This window comes from Grammomys surdaster, unplaced genomic scaffold (genome assembly GCF_004785775.1).
Source record: "Grammomys surdaster isolate TR1022 unplaced genomic scaffold, NIH_TR_1.0 170, whole genome shotgun sequence".
NCBI classification, from domain to species: Eukaryota; Metazoa; Chordata; class Mammalia; order Rodentia; family Muridae; genus Grammomys; species Grammomys surdaster.
In genome coordinates this window covers 19,709,625-19,731,933 of record NW_021604618.1, presented here as the reverse complement: position 1 = coordinate 19,731,933, position 22,309 = coordinate 19,709,625, and the positions used below count along the sequence as shown (strand labels likewise).

The following is a 22,309-nucleotide window of genomic DNA, read 5'->3' as shown; positions in this document are numbered from 1 at the left end:
GGTCTGAAAGAAGCAAAGGATAGCCTCTCACATAGACATGCCCTCCTGGCTTTGGTCCGAGGTAAGCCACAGCCAAGACTGTACCATTGGGTTGTTGTTGTTGTTAGTCAAAGTCCTCCTTTCATGACTGAGGGATCTATGAAAGAAGTGGAAAGACTGTAAGAACCAGAGGTGCTGATGACCCCAAAGAAACAGTGTCTTACACACATACACACACACATACACATACACATACACATACACATACACATACACATACACACACACACACACACACACACACACACATACACACATACAATCCGATGCACACATGAACTTATGGAGACTGTGACAGTAGACATAAGACCTGCACAAGACTGAGAATCAATCCCAGGCAGAGAAAAGGAAGTGGCTACAAAAACCCATTCCTAACCAAGAAGCTATTTGTAATTAATTCCTTCTGGGAGAGGGAAAATCTGGTTTTGCCACTGAATCCACTGGTATATAACCACACTCCAGGGCAGGTCCCATGCTCAGGAGTAGGTGGCCAACACAAAATAGACTCCATGACTTTTGTGTGGTTCTTTTATTTTTTGTTTTGTTTTCTCTTTTTAATTTGTTTTGCTTTTATGTTTTTAATGGAGAGAAAGAACATGAGTTTAGGTGGGTGGGGTGTAATACGATCTAGAATCAGGGGAATAAATATGATCAAAACACATCGTATGAAAAAAACTAAGAGGCCCATAAATAAATAAAAACCCATGGGTCAGGGGCTGGAGCAAAGGCACAATGGTTAAGGGCACTTACTACTCTTGTAGAGGACCTGAGTTTTGTTCCCAGCACCCACATAGTGGCTCACAACTACTCATAACTCCAGTTCCAGCGGATCCAACACCCTCTTCTGACCTCTGAGGGCACTGAGCATGCGTATGACACATACATGCAAGCAAATAAACAAAACTGTGGAGCAACCAGCCACAGTCACACACATAATGAGACCATATACCCTTGCCTGGGGACAGAACCATGGTCAGCAACTGTGCCATAATCTGTCCCCATTCCACCCCCTGTTTATTATTCACTCTCCTCTAGAGCCCAGCGCCCCATGGATGCTGGCTTTGTCTTAAAGACCCAGGAGCTCTTAACTGGGACACAGGGTCATGTTGGGGGTCTCACTTGGGACACTTCAATGTGTCTCCATGAGGATGGAGGTGTCCTAGCACTGAAGTGGCAATCTCTGGACCTGAGAGTTTTTAAAGTCACAGCATATTTATACATTCATTTATTTGCTGACTTGGTTACTGTCCATGTACTAGACATGTGAGCTCGCAAACACAAGCACCTTGCCTGTCTTGTTCTCTCCAAGACTCTCAGTAACAAGAACAGTGTATGACACTAGGGAGGCATCTGGTAATTATATCTTAAAAGGATGATTAAGTCTTAGGCAATGTCATGTAGATTCCCCAAGCATAGCCAGTCATCAGGTCAGGTCTGAAGGAGGTGTGTATACCCTGTACCCATGAATGCCCTCTAAGGTGACCTGGTATTCTAGATAGGCTGGGTATGGCTCCACCTTTGTGTGGTTACCAAGCAAGGAGAGGTGGGAGGCAGAAGCAAGCACACAAGCAAAGGGCACAGCAAAGGGCAATTACCAGGAGTGGTGACAGTATAACATAAGAAGTCAGGTACCCAGCAGGCTATGGCTGGAGGCCAACCAGACAGGAGGGTCCATCCATGAGAATACACAATGCTATCATGTCTGACTCTCATTTTCTAGGTACTAGGGGATTCCTAAAGTGTGAAGGCAAAGAAAGAACACAGTAATGCAACCATACAATGATGTATGAGGGAAAAATCAGAGAAAAGAGATCATAAAATTAGGGAGGCCAGTCTACCACATATGTCCAGGTGAAGGATGATAGGAACACACACCTGTTTGTGGTTTTGGAGACAGAAAGGAAGTGACAATCAAAGAGAATGGTGGAGGGAAATGTGACTGTATTAGATGCCAAGTGTAGATACTCAACAGATCCCTGTGGGTCTTGTTGAAGCCATGAAAGAAAAATGGAGCCACTTCACTTAAGCGTGGATCATGTAGAAAAGCTAATGAAAGTAAAACCATTTCCTCCAGGAAAAACATATCCAAAAATGTGGTTGTGGTTGCAAAGAAAAAGTCACAGACCATGTTCCTCATCTGAGCAAAAGGTCTGTGGACCTTCATTAAGAACTTGGTTGGGAATAGGAAGAAAGACTGAGTGGATCGTAGCTGCCACAGAGACGTGGGATATACTGATCAGAAGGGTAGAAGCAACAGAAAAGGGGGCAAGATGGTGTGTGAAAGGAGAGATTTGGTGTCCAGTTGGAGGCATGCACGGGATACTCTGCACAGGGCAGGAGATAAGGAGGGAAACGGAGCTGACAGGAGTTTTAGGAGTTTAGGGAAGGCAGATTGCTGAGGTAGGAGTAGATGAAGCTCACGGGAGGTCTCAGGTGAGTTCTCTCTTGATCTGTCACAGGCATTCCATCATTTTGGAAAAAGTAACGGGGGAGGGGTGCTCTCAGGTCATCCAGGATTGTTCTTAGTGACACCACCCTGTTCTCCTCTCATCCTGCATGACCCCGAGGCAGCATCACTAATGCCCGGGAACATCCTCAGGAGAAACTTCTTCCTAGGCTCGGTGGCAAGAATTGCAGATCTTTTAAACATTTTTTTCTTTTTTCTTTTCCTTTTTTAGGGGGGAAGGTGGTCTTCCATATGTAAGGAAATGAATTTTGGAGTAGGCGTTCCTTTTGGACTTGACTGACCCTCCTTGAATCTGTATATCAGATTCTGTTTTCCAAATGTGTAAGTATACATTGGTCCATAATTTTAGAATCCTCTTCACTTCCAGCCCCATTTTATCAGCCTTGTTTTGTTGCTGTTGTTTCTCATACTTATTTTTGTAGGTTGTATATTCTTGTAAGTGATCCTGAATTCTTTTCTAGGACAACACTGCACATAAACACGAGGAAATACAGGAGATATAGTAGGAGGTCTTAAAGTCCAGAGTGCTGTGGCTGGGCAGATCACGGGATGTGACAGCAATAACGAGGGTGTTATTAGGCCAGTCCAGCAAGGACTTAGAGGCGCCAGGCAGATCTCAGTCGGGGCCACCTCTCTTCTCTGTTTACTGGCTGTGAGAGCCCAGTGTTCTCTAAATCTTAAGCAGTGCCTTCTTTGCATTTGGAGGGGTGGCTTAATGAGGTAACGTGTAGGAAACAGCACTGATCAGCATTAGCTGCTGTAATTACCATAGCCATGTCTTAGGCAAGTAGCAGATAGGTCTCTCGGCCAGATCTGCTGGCACACTGACAGAAAGCCCCTCCCCCAGCCTTCCACTCCCGCTTGGCTCCCTTGGTCTACTACACCCACAGACTCCAAGCAGCTCTCTAGCCTGACATGGAGCACACCTCCGGAGCTCACCTCCACACCCACCGCCTTCCCCCGGGTGCAGTGCACACCGCTATAGGTCCTCTCTTTTAAAATGTGCCAAAGAGAACAAAGTGCGCAGTAGTTTAGGGGATTTTTGCCTTCCCTGCCCAGTCCACTGATACATACAAGACAGTCCTGCCATCCGGGAAAAGGTCTCAGCAGAGCTCCCCAGGGGACCCGTGGCCTTGAGTGGAAGCAACTCTTCTGCAAGGCTCTCTACCTAGGTCAATTTTAGGGTAACCCACGCTGCACCCCTCGGACCTAACTCTTGGGCTAAGCGAGATGAATGGCAGGCGGGGGTGAAGGGAGAAGCGAGGGCGGCGCAGGCCCTTGGGGCGCTACCGAGTATTGGGGGCAGGATTCGAAGAAGAGCTGAGGGTGCCCTGCGTTTCCTCCAGCCTGATGATAACATCAGCGCCTGTCAGGTGGTTGGTGCGAGAGAGTGTGCGCGCGCGCGGGAGCGAGCGTAGGGAGCGCGCTCGCACAAACTTTGTGCCTGCGGGTGCGCCTGGGTCGGCTCGCGGGGCTCCGAGAGTGGCCGGCTCCGGGTTGCGAGGGCCAGCAGCGGCCGAGGGATGCGCCGCGCCGGGCCGAGCCGATCCCACCGCTCCAGGTGAGACGGCTCCAGGGGCGCAGAGAGCCGCGGCCATGGGAACCCTGGGCAAGGCGAGAGAGGCTCCGCGGTGAGTAGCTGCGGCTCCTCGGAGAGCACTGCACCTCTACTGGGGAGGGATAGCTGAGCGATGTCCCCTGCGATTCTCTCCAGTGGGTAAGAGGAGGGATTAGACGACCAGGGCGCCTCTCTCGGAGGAGAGTTGCTCACAGGGGTAGACTATGATCGGAGACCCAAGAGCCGGGTCAAGATTGAAGTCGGGGGAGAACGGGCGTGAGACGGACAACCTTAGTGTCCAGCACACCAGGCCGGGAGAACAGAGTCGGGGCTGCTGGGGCGGCGAGGCCACAGGTCACCTGGACAGATGTGGAATGATCTGGGCCCAACCAAATCTTTCACCTACCCAGCGCCCCCACAACAGTCGACCCCCCTGGATGCTCTTCGTCAGGGCACCCCCGGGAACTCCCACTCGTACACTTTCCGCATCCTTGGCACCTGCTGCGGGCGCGGGTCTAGGGCAGCGCCACCTTGCGGATTCTCCAGGCCTTTCAAGAGCGACCCACAGCTATGGCTGCAAGCGGAGGTGGCAGTGCTTGGCTGGTTGCCCTTTGAGGAAAAAAAAAAATAAGTTTCCAAATCAGTGGTCTATGAGTCTACTCTCCTCCATCCATATTCTAGAGAGATGTTAGGGAGACGGAAAGTGAAGGAAGAGTGGCTATGAACAGTCTTGGGCAGCAGAAAGGGCCCTGGGGTGGGGAGTAGCGGATGTCAGGAAATTTAGCGTTTGTCCTCAAAGCACCTGGTAACTGCCTGGATGCCTGGTTAGGGCCGAGTATGTTGTGTCCTTCACAATGCCATTCTCGTGAATTCAGATATGACCTCACCTGAGTAACTATGCCCATTATAATTCCCTGCTGGGCCATACCATCCCCTAGGTATTCTCTACCTTACTTTGCGCTACACTGCAATGGATCTGTCTGTTGAATTAACTCTGTATTATTGACGGCATGGGGCAGGACTGGAAAGTACATTCAGCAGAAATGGCCCTGTGAAAGCTGCCTTTTCTTATAAGCAACTATGAGAAGTCCCGGCTCTCCTCCGTTTCCTCCTTTACCCTGAGGATAACTGTGCCTGGAGACTAAGTCCTCCACACAAGTCCTATTCAGACTTCGAAACCTCTCCCCAGGCCCTGGGAGTTGGGGAAGGCTGAGAAAACATCTTGAAGTTAATGGGTTTCTTTCTTTCAATATTTTGTTATTGTTTTGTTTTATTTAATTGATAGGTTTAACTGGAAACGTGTGGCTACTGCCCTTTAAAAACATGACTTTGTAGAATTAGAGACTGTTCATTCTTCGAATGGTTAAAGCACTCTCAAATTTTCTTATAATAAAGCACCGTGTAATCCTTACCTACAACCATCCTACCAAGAGGTGGAGGGAGGGGAGAGGGCAGAGGATGTGGGGCAGGGATCTAACTTAGTGAAGAGCGCCTGGTATGCGGCAACCCTGGCTTTGATCCCTAGCATCATGAAAGAAAAAAATTAAGGTATTTCTTTTAATTCCTTTGATTGCATTCTGGCGGAGTGGTAGGTTTGTTCGTTTTCAGACAGATATGATGGGACATATTTGCAATCCCAGCACCTAAAAGACTGACAGAGAGTTTCACATCACTCTGGGCCTAGTAAGACCCCTGTTTCAAAAAACAAACAAAAACAAAACAAACAAAAAAGTTCTTTTTCAAAAAAAAATTAAAGAAAGAAAGAAAAGGGAATGTGATCTAAGAGTTTTTCCAGGGCAAGCAGTCAAAAGATTGGACAAAGCTTACAACCCACAGAGTGTGGTTAGCTTTTAACACTTTACCTTCCCTAGTTTCTCGTGCTTTCTGAATCACTCCTCACTGGACTAGGTTTGGATAGTTGTCTTTTTTTCTAGGAAGGGAAGGGAGCCAAGCTAGGAAGTGTGGCTTGGTGCTAAGGAAGCTAGCTGCTAGCCTGCTGTGCCCTTGTGGCCAAATATACCTCTGCTGCATATCTGTAGATGTTTGGGAAAGCACTGTGGAGAGACTAGTCTTGGTTCCTGAGGACCATTCTAGGGACCTGCTGAACTGAGTAAGAACTGAGATGCAGCCTCTACATCACCAGCCATCTTTCTGAAGCACCTGGCTTTTGTTATTCGTTAATTAAGTCCTTTCAGTCTCTTGACAATCTACTCGACAATTTTAGTGTGCTGATAAGCACACAGTTTCATGCAAAAAGAAAAAAAAAGCCTACTAGATGAATAAAAGCAAGAGGGGCCCCAGGGACTAGTTCCTGAAATAGCCCATATGAACAGCATCGGTATGTGTAGGACTCAGTTTCTATATCACAAGGTAGCATCTTTCTAGATAGGTAGCTTCAGAGACAAGGCAAATCCCTGTACAGTGTCTTTGAAACATGGAAACTTACTTCGTGGGAACTGTTGCTGTTTTCAGGGTATCATTTTATTCTCAGACACTGATCTGACTCTCCTGGGGCCTGGATAAAAATCAGTGGTGGGTCAAGAGTTTGATGGATTTTTGCAGCACCAATCTGATCCTTCAAGAGTCGGTGGCTTGGGTTAGCAGGTTCCCAGTCACCAGGGTGACTGGGCTTTATTGGTCCCAGTTTGGAACTGAACCCCATGTACACCACAGCCCAATGCTCTGAAGCTGGAGCAGAACTGAAAGGGCCAGGGTGACCTCTGGAGTCTGGCTGTGTGGTGCGGCCCATGTTCAGGGTACTGTCTTTGTGCAGGGTGGTTTCCCGAAAACCAGGTGTGCCCGGGGGGGATGGTTTGTTTGTTTGCTTGCTTGCTTGCTTGCTTGCTTGCTTGCTTGCTTTCGTGCTTACTTTAACTAAGGATTTGGTTGGCCTTTTCTGAGTGAGATTTTTACCTTGTCAAAGAAGCTCTTCCTCACAGACCCAGTAAACTGCTTTGTCTTCCATTTTGCCCTCATCACTCTTGAGACATTCACCTACAAGTTATTTAATTACATTCATTGTCTTGGTCAGATTCTCCTACTAAAGCATTTCATATTAAGAAACTACAAGATGGCTTTATACAAGAATAACTAGCCAGCAATGGACATGTATAATTTACAGAGAAAGTTACAAAGGCTATCTCGCCATGGTCTCCCCTGGCCTACTGTAATGTCTTGCTCATGGAATAAGCATGTGGCTAATCAATGCGGGTTTGTGATTATAATATGTGCCATGTTTCTGGAGTGCCCCCCCCACTCTTCTTTGACAATAAATGATAAATAGCCAAAGATGCAAAAGGGAGAGAACTAAGTACATGCCAAAAGAGCCATCAGCAAAAATGCCTATCATTATTGAACTTTCAAAGATTATAGATGTGAGTCTCCATGTGTTTTTTAATAAAGAGGAAAATAAAATATACTGCATGCGACACTGTAACAACCAGATCATGCTCAATAAAGCTAACGATAACTAGATGAAGACCCACCAGACTCCTAAGCCGTTTTCAGATCCAAATCGTTATTTTGCATTCAGCTCTAGAGCAGGCAGCTCAGCTCAGAGCCAACCCCTCCCCATTTTCTCTTTGTTACGGATCATTGTGAAGACTTGCTGGGATACTGTTTACTGGTTTAAATGATTCATAGTAGCTCCTTGTATTATCAAAAATGAAACCATTTATTAAAACCAGCCAAGATTTGTAAGAAATGTAGAGATGGTTGAAAAATCTAAATGCCACCCCCTACTTTCAAGGTTCTTAAAGCTAGTTTGTGGGGCCTCTCACATCACCAAATCAAATTTGAAAACCTTTGGGTCATTTGGACAAATAAGGTCTCGACGGTTCCCCCTCACAATCTGGACCTGGACTTGTGCTTGTGTTTGTGTATCTTAGGCATTGCTTAAATGAATGAAACTAGCCAAAAAGGATGCTAACTGAACCGGTCCTTCAGACCCCAGGTCCGTAACCTAGCAACTAAAAGCTAAGGGCCACCAAGGTACCCTCTTCCCTCTGCATCTCCCCTTCTGGAAGAGAGACGGCAGTACAGAGCAGTCCTTACACCAATGGGGAGAAGGGTATTGCTGCCCTAGAATCTCACCTTGTCATTTGCTGAGGAGATGTCTCTTTAACAGCCAACCAGTCCGTTCAGTGCTTTTGCCAAGTGGGAGGGGTATGCCTTCTACCAGCCCAGCTTCAGGGATCCACTGTCCTATCTCCTCTTCGCTTGGTCTTCAGAGCCTGGAGCTGACAGCGAGACCCCCCAACTGCTGTCTATCCTCACTTGAGTCTCTCTTTCCCCCAGGAAACCTTGCCATGCCTCCAGAGCTGGCCCCAAAGCAAGACTAGAGGCCAAATCAACCAACAGCCCTCTCCCTGCCCAGCCCAGCTTGGCCCAGATCACCCAGTTCCGAATGATGGTGTCCCTGGGACATTTGGCCAAAGGAGCCAGCCTGGATGATCTTATTGACAGCTGCATTCAATCTTTTGGTGAGTTGGGCAATTGCCCACCTATATGGAGATTGCTGTGTTATTTTGTTCTTTGCTTTAAAAAAGTGTCTTATACAAGAGCAACCTAGATTGTATTTTGGCTTTAAAAATAACTTTTGAGCTTTTGAAATGTTGGAGACAGTCTGCAGCGCTTACGGCACATGACTATGTGGGTGGAATAGGTCGTGATGAGAAGTACAGTTTGAAGTGAGAACTTAGTGAGCCGAGTTGGCATTTTCCTTGCATGGTAGTGTGTCTCATGGTGGGAAAAAACATAAAATGCTATTGGGCTGTGATAATTTTCTGTCCTCCAGTTCTTGGGGTCAAAAGATAAGTCTGTCTCACATCACCAAATCAAATTTGAAAACCTTTGGGTCATTTGGACAAATAAGGTCTCGACGGTTCCCCCTCACAATCTGGACCTGGACTTGTGCTTGTGTTTGTGACTAGAAGATGATGAGCCCAGATGTTTCAGGTTGAGGTGGGAGGAACTGAGCATGTGGGCACATAGGCCCACAGTTATGGTCCAGGTGCTGCCCTCTGTACTGCCAACAAGCAATGCCCTGAAAAGATTTCTTTTTAATTAAGCATTTTCTTTTGATGGTTGCTTATGAAATGGTGACTTGAAAGTACTACATATTGGATTTGCTTAGAAAAGGGCAGAATTAAAATGGACAGATTTCAGTGAAAGCTATTGATTCAGACATTTTCAGCATCCCTGGTGTCCTCTTTTCTATGTCCCTGCATCTCCCTCTGGGAAGGAGATGAGTTTATGGGACTCAGCTCTGAAGCATCAGCCTACCCCAGCCTGACTCTCCTGGAAAGCAGAGGGCAGACATGCTCAGCTCTCAGAAATGGGGACTGTTGGTGTTTAGGTCCAAACAAGGACCTTATTTATAGACTTGGAAAAGACACTTTGGGAAGATTCTTTTTGTGCAACTGCCTCACTCAATTTTGATTTAAAACAGTGCTCCTTAAACACTCTTGCACACGTAGTCTTGTGGAGTTTTTTTTTTTTTAATGCAGATGGCTTGGTCCCACCCCCAGAGTTTCTGCTTGAGTAGGTCTGGCCAGGGTGGGGTCCAACAATTTGCATTTCTAACACGGTCCCAGGTGAGGCTGTGCCAGCTGCTCCTAGACCTCTACTTTGAGAATCACTACTTTTAAGTAGTGTTGGCTGTAGACTTCTTGACTTCGAAAAGGAGAAGATTGGGTGTATGACTCTGGGGCAGTGTTTAAGGCAAGGGCTCAAATGCAGTCTCCATCCCTGAAAAAGAAAAGGCCATTCATTCTGTTCCCTGATTTATCTTTACCTAAAAGCCTAATTCAAAGGTGAATTTTCTACTGCTAAGCTACATCTTCACCTCCAGATTGAATAGCTTTGTGTTTCAAAACCATCGTAGACAATGTATGCATTCAAGGAGACAGCTAGAAGCTGGTGGATACCAGTGGCCATGTGGTAGTAGTTAGTAGTTGTTAGAAAAGCTACAAATGTCCTGCTTCTTGGCTGCTAATTGTATTTAGTAGGCCTGCAGAGAACATAGTATGACTGTTGCGTGAACAAGGACCTTTACTCTCTGTTTCACTGCTGAGAGCGCTGGGACCTTAACTGTGTTTATCATGTGATCCTTCTTTTTCTACCAATCATCTGACCTCCTGATGAGTGCAAGCCTGTTCTATTACCTTTCAAACAATTGTGGCTTCAACCTTAAATATACATGGCCAATTCTGGAGTCCTTTCCAAAAATAACCAATCATAACTCACTCCCCCAACGAGCCCTACAAAGCCAATGGTAAATTGTTTTCTGCAATATGTAAAGGTGCAAAGTAGTGCTTTAGGGTGAGTAAGTCCTACTGAAGCTAAAATCCCTCAGGCTATTACCAAGAAGCATTCATTTAGTTCGTAATTATGCCTGACCCAGCACTGGTGGCACCCAAGAAAAGTCACAGTGACCTGTTTCATTAGCACTTATGACACCTGTGAAATACCCAGTTCAGGAGCACACACACACATTCACACACACACACACATTCACACACACACACACACATTTACACACACACACACAGGGTAATAAACGAAGGTGTGGTGTTCAGGAGCCGGTTCCTTGTACTAGGTAGGGTTTGAATCAGGGCACTTACTGATAAGGAGCAGCCACCGCCCCACAGCCCCTGGGGTATAAGCCTGCTGTGGACAAAATCCCAGGCTTTCTGTATTATATGTTACAGAATTTCCCATCACAGAGTTTACATGAAAGACACAAAACAGCCAAAGCCAGGGGAGAATTAGAGGCATGCTTTTGTGAGTGGGCCTCTGCTTGTTATCAGTTGACCTAGCTGTTGTGGGAGGAGCTTCGCACTGATCCCTGAAAAGCTGGTTTGTAGATAAAGACAATTAGATTAATTCCTTTCCTTACTTTTTCCTACCGTTTCACTTCGCCTTCATGAAGATGCCTAGGCTGTAATTCACGGAGGCTGTGTACACAGCTCCTGCAGCCCCTAAACACGGGGGCTATTGTCATGCACATTTTAATTAGTTAAAATCAAGTGTAAAGTTTAATTCAAGCCACAACAGCCAGCCTTCCGAGTGCTTAACAGCCTCAGGTGGTGACTCCTGCTGGACAGAGTAAACAGACAATGTCAGTGGTCACAGAGAGTCTGACTGTTGTCCTGGAAAGGGAAGACAATTCACCTGAAGAGAGAAACGGTAGGTAGATTTTTCTGGAAACTGAGATTTTATTCATGTCTCAGGTACACCTAAGGGATAATCTAATTACTGTTTAAAACCTCATGGGCATTGAGACTTGTTTACTGAAAGCTGTCTCTTGAGCATTATTAAGTGTCATCTGTCCATCTCTTCCGGCAACTGTTCTCTTGGAAGGCTAGAATACAAAGCCCTGAAGGATACAGATGCACATGAAGGTACTGTGGAAGGCCCCCAGCAAGCCTCCCAGTATCAGAAGGTTACAGATCTGTGATTACAAACACCAAGCCTCCCTTCCATTGCTTTACCACTGCACCAGTCCATTCCCGCCTTCTGTTTTAATCAGAGGACATGCTCCAGATCCCGAGTGTGGCTGCTGGTTAACCCGGTCCAAGCAAGATGATCAGAGCAGGTGAAGCACCTCATCTGTTACAGAGGCTAAAGGCCTATGAGAAGTACTTAGGCTCTTCACTTCTTTCTCACTTTGCAAGAGGGCTACCAGCATTGGGGCCAAGTGGAAAAATCAAATACCCCAATTTACAAAGTCCTTTCATGTCTCCTTTCCGTGTGAGAGAAACCTCTGATAGCATCAGGGAACAGGTGCACGTGTGCCCCAGAGAGCATGCTTGCAAGCAGTTCCTCTGTGTCCAGATCTGGATGTTGGGGACAATGACAGTGTATCCGAGTGGCTTGTATTATATGGGACGTTATTTTTTTTCTTGGTTTTCCGTATGTATTTATTTTTCTTTTATATTCAAAACAATCCTGAAGTAGGTCAAGTATTATTATCTCCATTGGATGAACAAGAAAAAAAAGTGGGGCATCTGAGATCTGAAACAACACACCTTGTACCCACCATCTAAATAGAAAACATGCTGCCTTTTTCTTCTACCTCTGCCCCCAGAAGCCATTTGTACCCTGAGCTGCTGTAGATGTGGCTCACTCCCCAAGATAGGCCTCATATTCTCAGAAGAGATTTCGTGTTGCACAAGGTAGGCCCGCAACCTGTGCTTGCTAGTCTGCAGGCCTGGTCTCCCTCAGTTAGAAACCACATTCCATTCAGTGCAAGAAATAGCCAGACTTCATGGTTATACCACCAGTTCTCTGGCTGAAATTAATTCTTGAGTCAAACATATATGTAAATTTCCATGTGTGTGCATTGTACTAATGTTTCCCAATCTAGGAAGACCTTACAACTAGTAACAAAAGTTTCTGTACTGTGATCTAGCTGAATGCTAAACTCTTTATAGACCTTAATGAATTACAGATAAAACACTATACCTGTCTTTAAAAATGGGGCTGAGAGAGACAAATGCATGCTTGCTGGAACTATGGTCCCCTCCACAGCGAAAGGAAGTTGGATATTCCTCATCTCTGCAGCTTTAACTCTGCACACTGAGGCAAGGTGTATAGGAGACAGGCACCCACACCATGCTCTATGACACTGATGGATACTTAACACTGTCAACTGCAAGCACCAAGCCATGTATACAAAGTCACATATATAAAGCCTTACCTACTGCTGATAACAACCCCTATGTGTAGGCCTCAGCTGTCTCTGAAGCCTCCTCAGTGGAATTCCCCAGGTTTACAAGGTTTCTCATAGAAAACAACAACAGTCATTGGGGCATCCTTTCCTAAACACCTGGGGGTGTCACAAGTGCCCAGCATGGCTGTTCCTAGCCCTGTGGAGAGAATTGACATTCTTTGGTCAGTGTGCCACTTATGCTAAAGAGCTCTTTACTGTGTCTCTGCTGGACTGCTATCAGCCAGTGCCCCTGGAATGTCTTCCCTCTCATGTGTGTGAGTTCTGGTGACCCTTGGGTCTGAGGAAAGAGATGGTTTAACCCTCTCCACCTCAAACTTTCCTGTGTAGCATTATCTCCAGGAGCCCTCCCTGTGTACTGGGACAAAATCAGTCCTTGAAACAATGATGTGTAAGACCTGCAATTTCTCAGGAATTCTGGATACTTTTCTTCAGTAGGTAGACCCAGAGAAATGACTCTTACAGCTGACTGAAAGACAGAGGATCTGCTGAGTGCTTATGGACCAAGGGCGCAGTGGGGGACTGGGCCTTTCCCTGACCTGACCCTGCTGGGCTTTCACACAGCAGTGTGCCTTATTAGTTCCCTCTCTTAGCTGATAGGGAACTGGGATTCAGGAGAAGGAAAGTAACGTTCGTGGTCTAGCTCATTACTGGGCCAGCTGCTGGGACCAAAGCTCACTTCTGCTCTCTGAGGCTTGTGTTCTCTCTGCTACAATAGAGTCTCATTCTGTGTGAGTATACAGACATGCAGTCCCTCATGAGCTGATACTGAGCAACACTTCCCTGGAGCTCACTTGCTCCTTGGATGTCCCAGAACATGGTCTCAGGCTTTCTAGGAAGACACAAACAACAAACACCTCTGAGAAATAAGGGAGCAAGTAGGTTTTCCAATTTACAAACCCGTAAAGCTCTCAGGGAAACCAGCCTTGTGGGAGCATGAAAGTGGTCCAGCAGGGTTTAATTAGAGATGCTCTTCCTGGGAGCATGTTGGAAATCCCAGCACAAGCTATCAACAAGCTATCAACCTGTGAGCCTTACAGTCAGGGCGGGGGCGAGGGGTTGGAGTACTCACAGAAAGTAGATGTGGTGCCCACGGCTTTGTTCCGTGCCTCTCTCTCTCTGTCTCTCTCTCTGTCTCTCTCTCTGTCTCTCTCTGTCTCTCTCTCTGTCTCTCTCTGTCTCTCTCTCTGTCTCTCTGTCTCTCTGTCTCTCTCTCTCTCTCTCTCTCTCTCTCTCTCTCTGACTTTTCTTCAGGCTTACATTTGCCATTTTGGGGATGTTCAGACCCATTTCCGATGCTACAGTAAGCTCTCCATTGTCTTCTCCAGCCAGCCTCCAGGACTCACAGGCCTTCCAGAGGAGGCTGAGCTGGGAGGAGCTAGAGAAACGCAAATTTCCCTTCAACAACCAGCCAAATGAACCCATCTGCCAATACATTTTTTTAAGGCTTTCATTGGGAAACAATAGAAATTTAAAAGCAGTCTGTTCTGTTGACAGAACAGTGACTGGCCCTCTGACAGCCTCCTAGAAGGGCATCTTAGAGGCAAACTCACCTCCTGGCCCTCTAATTGTTGCCTCTTGCCTGAAGCACTTGCTGAAGCTAAGTACTGGAGTTTGGGCTACAACCAAGCTGGGCTTCCTGCCCTGGGGAACACCGAGGAAAAACTGGAGAAATAATAATACCGCATAGACTGAGCCAAGTTTGTTGATACAACTTCAATGCCATCACAACCTTGACATCCTTAATAGTCAACTATAATGTTGAAAGGGGGCATCTTTTCATACCTATTGGATCTTATAAACCACATGGCCAATCATGAGTATGAGAAGCCTAAGAATGGATGATGATGGGTATATTGTCAAGTGCTGGAGAAGTCAAGGATGAGATCGATCTGTAATTTATTTTCTTTTTTATGGATATGGAAGTGTGTGGGTGAGAGTGGAGGGAGATTATCTGCCGGCTGTGGCATACTGGATGATTATCCAGCACACAAGATCTAAACCATTCCAGTTTGTCTAATTGTGTAAGCCAGTTGTTAAATATAGCCACCATTAAAGATTCTGTTATGTGCATTGTGCTGAATAAGTTGGTAGAGGACAAGCATTGGAAATTGGTCACTTTCTAATGTGTGATCATATTTGCTGTTCTGCGTGCTTTGGAGGGCGTGTCCATCTTGTCTATATGGTGAGAACACTACAGAGGCTTTTGCTGCAGTGCAGCGCAGTGCAGTGCCTCCACTGGTCCATCTGCAGCAAGGCAGGCTGGGAGCTTGGCACTGCTGGTGTAGTCACACCTTAGGAATAAGCAACATTACTGCCAGCACAGCCTCCTCAAACCCAACCCTAAAGAGCTCGAGGTTAAATGCTTACCAGCATACCACCATCATCAGTACCAAACCCAGGGTGCTTCAGAGCAGTGTCTAGAGGGTAGGGACCCTCAAACCTGACAATCTTGTTCTGTATCACTCAGTTAGGAATAAGGCTGATGTGGTTTTTGGTTCTTTTATACCTTAAGTAACCAACTCTCCATGTGGTCAAGACAAGACAAGATGAAGAAATCACACGTCAGCAAAGCTGGGATTTTCTTAAAGACAAAGATAAATCCAAGAGATTTTCATTTGCAATTGAACTTATTACTTATATGTGGTTTGTTTCCCTTAACTCACCTCTACACAGTCTTCAGGATTAAGCCTTTCTTATTTTCTCAATTTCTTATACTTCTGACCTGCACATGTTACGACCCATCTCTGTCTGTTTGAGGCTCCATCTACATTGCTGATTTGCCTTTATTCCCACTACGTGCTGACAGCATCAGTGGAATGAACACACGAGCTTTGCTAAGTAGGCTTGGGTTTTGTTTTTTTTTAATGAGTTTGTATATAGCTGTGTTCCTCATCATGAACAGTCTCTTCATACCTGTTTGTTATCTGCTATGTGATGCTCTCTATTGCTGGAGGTTTGGGCCTGTTGATTTCTAGGATAGCATTTGCTGATGACTTTTCTCCTATTTTCATCCCTTCATTAACTTTACTATTACAATATGTAGAAATTTTTGTGCTTTTATGTAGCTAAATTTGTCTTAGCTTGTTAGTCCTTTATTAATTCTAAACTTAAAATCTGTATTCCAACCACTTGGGGAATATCTTCCTGTCATTTTAATAAAAATCAAAATTATTCTAATACTGATCTTGGGAATGATCAGCAAAGTTTGCAAGTTACTGCTGGAGGAGAGAGAGCCTTTGGCTTTATTTCTGGGATTGGCTTAAGGCCAGTCTGGTTCGGGCTACACACCAGACTACTGTGCCCAGGTCATTCTGGCACTCAGAATCCTGGTTTCCCTGATTCTGTCACAGAATGTTAAAATCAGTTCTGAAACCAAGCAATGTCTGGAAGAAGAAATAACATGATCTCAAATATGATATTGAATGTGAGCTTGAAGGAAGCCCTTCAGAGCTAATGTATAAAGTGCTTTTAACTGTTTATAGAACCAATAACCTTAGAAGACTAAAAATCACAACCACTTTTAAATCTCATTTTTCTAAATTATTTCTGTAGACTGAGCATATATTGTTCCTAAGTAGGCCTTTTTGTGATGAGATACATAAAAGATTAACAGTACTTAGCTAATCTATTTAAATATTCAAAGTATTATTTTACTAACAACCATCATTTGAATAATTATTATGAATAGTACAGAGTTTATGTTAATATTATATATATTTATTTAATTCACATTCTTATGTTTCTATACCTACAAAGATTTAACTAAAACTCAAAATTTATATTTTTAAAAAATTTTAGTAACTTTTAAAAACCATTCTCTTCACTCTGGGAAACTTCATAAATACAGTTTAAAAAAGAAAAACATAAGGGCTGGAGAAATGGCTCAGAGGTTAAGAGCACTGGCTGTTCTTCCAGAGGATCCTGGTTCAATCCCAGCACCTACATGGTGGCTCACAACTATCTATAATTCCAGTTCCAATGAATCTGACACCCTCACACAAAGATATATGTAGTTAAAACACAAATGCATGTAAAACAAAATTAAAAATCATTAAAAAATTTTAAAAAGGAAAAAAATTACAGCCCTGTGTCCTACCCCCCACAAACCTGTATATTAACCTATAAACATTCTTGGGTTTGTCTTGGCCTTCTCCTACAGATGTATGCAGATACTTTGAACCTATTGCATATTTAACGATAGTCTCCATACGTCTGTGTGTTCAATATTCACATTTTAACCAATTATGATCCTACGATGAACATTAGTACTTGCTAAGAAGCATGCTAGCATACAAGGTTTCTACTCTATTCTAAAATTGATCCTAAAAAATTAATGCTGGCATAATTCCATCAAATATGGAACATAAAATTGAGGGTTGCTTGGCAACCAAAATGGTGCTGATGAGGAATTAAAGACGTTTCCAGAAAAGAAGAGTACTTATTTTTCCAATTCTATATGCTAATTAATTAATAGACCAGTTCTGATTACAGGTAGAATAAATGAAAGGGAGAAATACTTAAACTGAAAATCCGAGAGTCGAGCTTTCTTCTTCATTATGTGTGGTGAAAGTAGGTTAAAGGTTTACTGTCAGAAACAAAGAATAAAATCTCTTGCCTTCATTACAACTTCCTAAAGGAGTCTTAAGGAGCAGCAGGGTGGGATTTACAGCAAAGTCTAGAAGCAACTGAAGTCTGCTCAGTCCAGCTTCTTCGGCAGCAATTGTGAGGTGGTGGGGAATAGCTGAGAAGGCTGTGCTGTTGACTTTTTAGTGCAGAACAGATTGGGGCTCTGGGAAAATCACTGGCATCTTGCTAGACGGTTGTACCATTTGGCAGAAACAGCTGCCAGGATGGAGCCTGAACAGGGGCCACACAGTGATCAATTGAAATAAGAAGAATATAGGTACTCCAGGAGGAAGATAGGGCAGAGACTGCTATTTTTATCCTGAAGGAGAACATGGATTCATAGGAGCAAGATGGCCGTTGAGGCTAGACATCTGAAGACTCGTGCAAAAAAGTGAGAATTCCCAAGTAGAAGAGCAGAGAGTTATTCCGTCTCCTCTCAGTGATCTGTCGAACTGAACATTTGTATAATCTTTAGAACAGCCTCATTTTAAAGAGGAACTGAAGCACTCAGGGGAAACAGGTGTCCCCTAATTATCATATGTGAGCATAACTTGTTAACATGCAGTCACACCCTACAGAGCACCCTTAAATCTGCTGAGCAGTTGGCTAATTCTGCATTCACTTGGTTCCTGTGTGAGCATAGGGACGTTTCCATACTTCCTTCCCTTCTTTCTCACCTTGGAGTCCAACTTTACTTCATCCAAGAATTTCAGCATTTACCTCCAGTCCTGGGCAACTCTGGCTACACAATAAAGCAGTCAGTGTCTAATACAATGCTTTCCAGAGGTCAGCCACAGGACCCACACTGCTGGCTACCCATCTATCTTCAGTTCCTGCTAAGGAGGAGTGCTCAGTCTCTGTGGTAACTTGTGAGTTGGCTCTACTCTATGAACTCAGTCCCCTTACTTATTGTGCCTGTAGTCTTCACTCCCTTCCTCCATGCCCAATGACTTAGAGTCCTATTATCCTATTACCTTGTCACCAACCACAGGTAGACTTAGCTAACTGAGGAAGTGTACCTTCATAGTGTCACAGGACAAAATATGAAGAAAGCAACTCTAGATTGAAAAAGATCAATCCTGATGTAAGTCTGTATGTATGCACATAGGCTCACATTTAATAAATATATGTATATATTACAATATATTACATATATTGAATTTTGGATACTTAGTTTGACATTAAGAAATCACAATTGCTTTGTTCATATATTTTCAGTCTTTTATTTTTAATTTTTACTAACATTATTATATATTAATGGTATTAGTATGACAATTCCATACATACATGCATATACACACTATATACTGATCAAATCAGTCCTCCTTGTATCCACCTCCATCTGTTACAACCTCTGTTCATCATTATTGTGTACTCAGCATGAAAAGAAAAACAGGAGTGGTGTGGAGTGGTGCCCACCTTTAATTTTAACACCTGGAAGCAGAGGCAGGCAGATGTCTCAGAGCTGTGGGCCATCCCGAGCTACATAGTGAGTTCCAGGCCAGGCAGAGCTACAGTGAGGCCCTGCCTCAAAAAGAGAAGGAGGAAGAGAAGGAGGAGGAGGAGGAGGAGGAGGAGGAGGAAGAAGAGGAGGAGGAGGAGGAGGAGGAAGAGGAAGAGGAGGAGAAGGAAGAAGAGGAGAAAGAGGAAGAGGAAGAGAAGAGGGAAGGAGGAAGAGGAAAGTAGGGGGAGGAGGAGGAGGAGGAGGAAGAGAAGAAGGAAGAAGAGGAGGAAGAGGAAGAGAAGAGGGAAGGAGGAAGAGGAAAGTAGGGGGAGGAGGAGGAGATCGAGATCAGGACACTATTTGGAAAGAGGAAGAATGGGAACAAGAAAAGGAAAGCTAAGGCTGAGTATGACCATAGTATGTTATATACATGTTTTATACATTATGGTATGAAATTTTCAAAAGAAAACATATTATGTAATTGGTGAACATTAATAACATTTAGTATAAAGAGGGGATAGGAAAGACTGACAAGGAGATAGTTTGGTTACACACCATAAAAATAACTGATCTATACCCTGTACTAAGCATCCCGTGTCATATCTGCTTGTCCACACTCAGATGATGAATTTCTGGGTATTCAAAGAGAAAAGAAACTATAGACTTTAATATGTACTTTTCCCACTGGAGACTTTTTTCTGGTTTGGATTTTTTGTTGTTGTTGTTTGTTTGTTTGTTTGTTTAAGGAAGTGAGAGAATGCAGTACTTCCTCCTCCACCACACACACTCTGTCTGGGTGATGGAAATGCACAGCGAGCAGAGAGCAGACCCACAGCAGAAGGCCACGGAAGGCCACATGGTTCTGTGGGTTTGGGACACGAATCCCGACTGCTATTTACCAAATGCTGCCCATGACAAAACGTTTTACTATACTTGGTCTCATCTGCAAAAACGGTCATGAGTGATGAAAAGCTGTAAAGGTTGTTCTAGGCTAGATGAAACTAAGTTTGCCTTGGTTTGAGCTACCCCAGAAGTAGATACTGAGACGAAGGTTTGAACACAAGCAGTGTGCTTTAGAAGATAGGCCTGGGGAAAGCTGGTGTGGGCAGAGAGGGCTGCTCTTTACACTGCATCAACAAGTGAAAGTCTGTTCTGGAAGCCAAGGTAGAAGATGCCTCAGTAGCACCCATCCAAGAGAAACATATTATGCACCACGTCCTCCAGTTGATGCTTAGGGGATGCCTCTATAAAATTTCAGAATTAAATTTAAGTATTAATTTAGTATTAAATTTCCAGCATATACATACAGTCTTTCACAGAGGCAAGGGTGGGAAAGAGCCAAAGACAATTGTTAGGTAGAAGTTGGATGTGTACAAACTATGATGGTAAAGCCAGAGGGTTGGCAGGTACACAGTTGCAGACTCTGCTACAGTCAAAAGCTTAATGCCCAGTCCTTGTGGGTAGATACAGCGACTCAGATGGACTCAGCTAGTGAGTAGTAGTGTTTAATGAGTATAGTAGAGTCATGAGTGTGTGTAGATGTGGCTCTGAATGCTTCCATAAGACATTCACAACCCATGCAGCATGCACAGAGGGTCATTAAGTGTCTTCTCAGAAAGCTAAAAGACGCTGAATGTTCATTGGTAGAAAACTTCCCATGCTACAGGAGTCTCTGTCCCAGATAAAGAACTCTGAGGTCCAATGCCAGTGTTGAACTATGGTGATTTTATGTTGTTCATCTCTTTTTAATTTTTTTTATTTTTAAATCTATTTTAAAATGTTTTATTTTTTATTTATGTGTGTGTCATGCATGCATGTACATACACACACACATATACAATTCACCTACACACCTACACTCCTGCTACACACCTACACTCCTGCCTGCCTGCCTGCCTGCCTGCCTGCCTGCCGAGGCTAGAAGAGGGTGTCCATCTCCTGGAACTGTGGTTACAGGTGGTTGTGAGCTGCCATGTGGGTGCTGGGAACTGAACCCAAGTCCTCTACCAGAGCAGCCACTACTCTTAACCAGTATGATACCACTCCAGTTCCTCCCCTTAGTAAGCTCCTCACCTTCCTATCGACTTGAAAAATAATACAGCAGCTATGTGAATCAATGAGGCCTAATGGCTGATAAGAGAACTGCACTTCTGGCCTGAGAGTGGAAAGACAGCACTTTGGGCTCACAAGTGGGACATGAAGAATGGAATTGGGCTATTCTTCACTCACTCTCACCAAAACCTACATCCGAGCCTTGACGAGATCAGTCCTAGACTCCAGTAAATGTAATGCTACGTACAAGAGCATAGGCCTGATTCTCATATTATGTCCACTTTGTTAGGCATGTGATAAGAAGTTATAAGGCATGTTATATAGCATAGAGCCAGATGTGGTGGTTCATGGTTATAGTCCCAGAACTGGAGACACTAAGACAGAAGGATTGCCATAAGTTTGAGGCAGGCAGGCAGGCAGACAGACAGACACAGACAGACAGACAGACAGACAGACAGACAGAGAAGGGGAAGGGGGACAAGGATGGAAGTGAGAAAGGCTCAGTTATTTTAAACTAAACTACTAAATAAAGTGGGATAACATGACCAGCAGCTGGAAAAGTAAAAGGTCGATAAAAGTGAACTCAGAGATAGCACGGTGTTGGAAATAGCAGACTGAGAATTTTAAACAGTTCTTAAAAATATGTTGGAGAATTCAAAGATGCACAGATGGGGGATTTCAACAGAAGCAGAAACAAAAGGAGCCAAAGGAAAAGTCTTGAACTGAAAAATAAAGAGTATCAAAAAGAAGAACTCCCTACATGGGTTTAATTCTACATTGAATGCTGAAGAAAGGAAACATCAGTTAAGTCAAAGGCAGGTCATCATTTCAAAAGGAAAAGACTGGGCAACATCAACTTGAATTTCAGGTGATGTAACCAGGGCTCACAGGACATGAAAGGACTCAAGATAGCTGGAGATAAAGTTGGGAAACATTATACTACCTGTTCTCGGGACTTACTGTGAAGCTGCACTTTAATTAAGATGAGCAGGCACAAAACAACTAAACCAGAGGGACAGATAGCAGGATAAATGTACACGCGGTCAATTGCTCTTCCATGAAAACACCAAAGCAAGTCAATGAGAATGGGTGTTCTTTCCACAAATGGTGATGTAACAAATCACACACACACACACACACACACACACACACATATACATACATACATACATACATACATACATACATACATACATACATATGTTCGTAAAGTATGTCACACATGAAAAATAACTTGAGATGATCCAACATATTTGATTACAATAAGGCTCCTAGGAAGAAATAGAGGTTAATATTCATATAAGATTTAAGAAGGTATTTCTAGACAGGAATGATATATTTAACAAATTGAACATTGTAGAAATCAAAAGTTTTACTTAATAGATATTG

At 44.2% G+C, this 22,309-nt stretch overlaps 1 protein-coding gene across 2 annotated transcripts in view; it reads left to right on the top strand.

Moving 5' to 3' along the window:
* The first annotated feature begins 3,940 nt into the window (after nt 1-3,940).
* Nucleotides 3,941-22,309, top strand: part of Rasgrp1 (RAS guanyl releasing protein 1) — a 59,027-nt gene continuing 40,658 nt past the window's right edge. The window contains exons 1-2 of one of the 2 annotated variants that reach the window (XM_028766976.1): nt 3,941-4,137; nt 8,361-8,545. In XM_028766976.1, coding sequence (XP_028622809.1) covers nt 4,103-4,137; nt 8,361-8,545 — 220 coding nt within the window. In that variant the 5' untranslated portion in view covers nt 3,941-4,102. The other variant, XM_028766977.1, reaches the window with a different exon arrangement.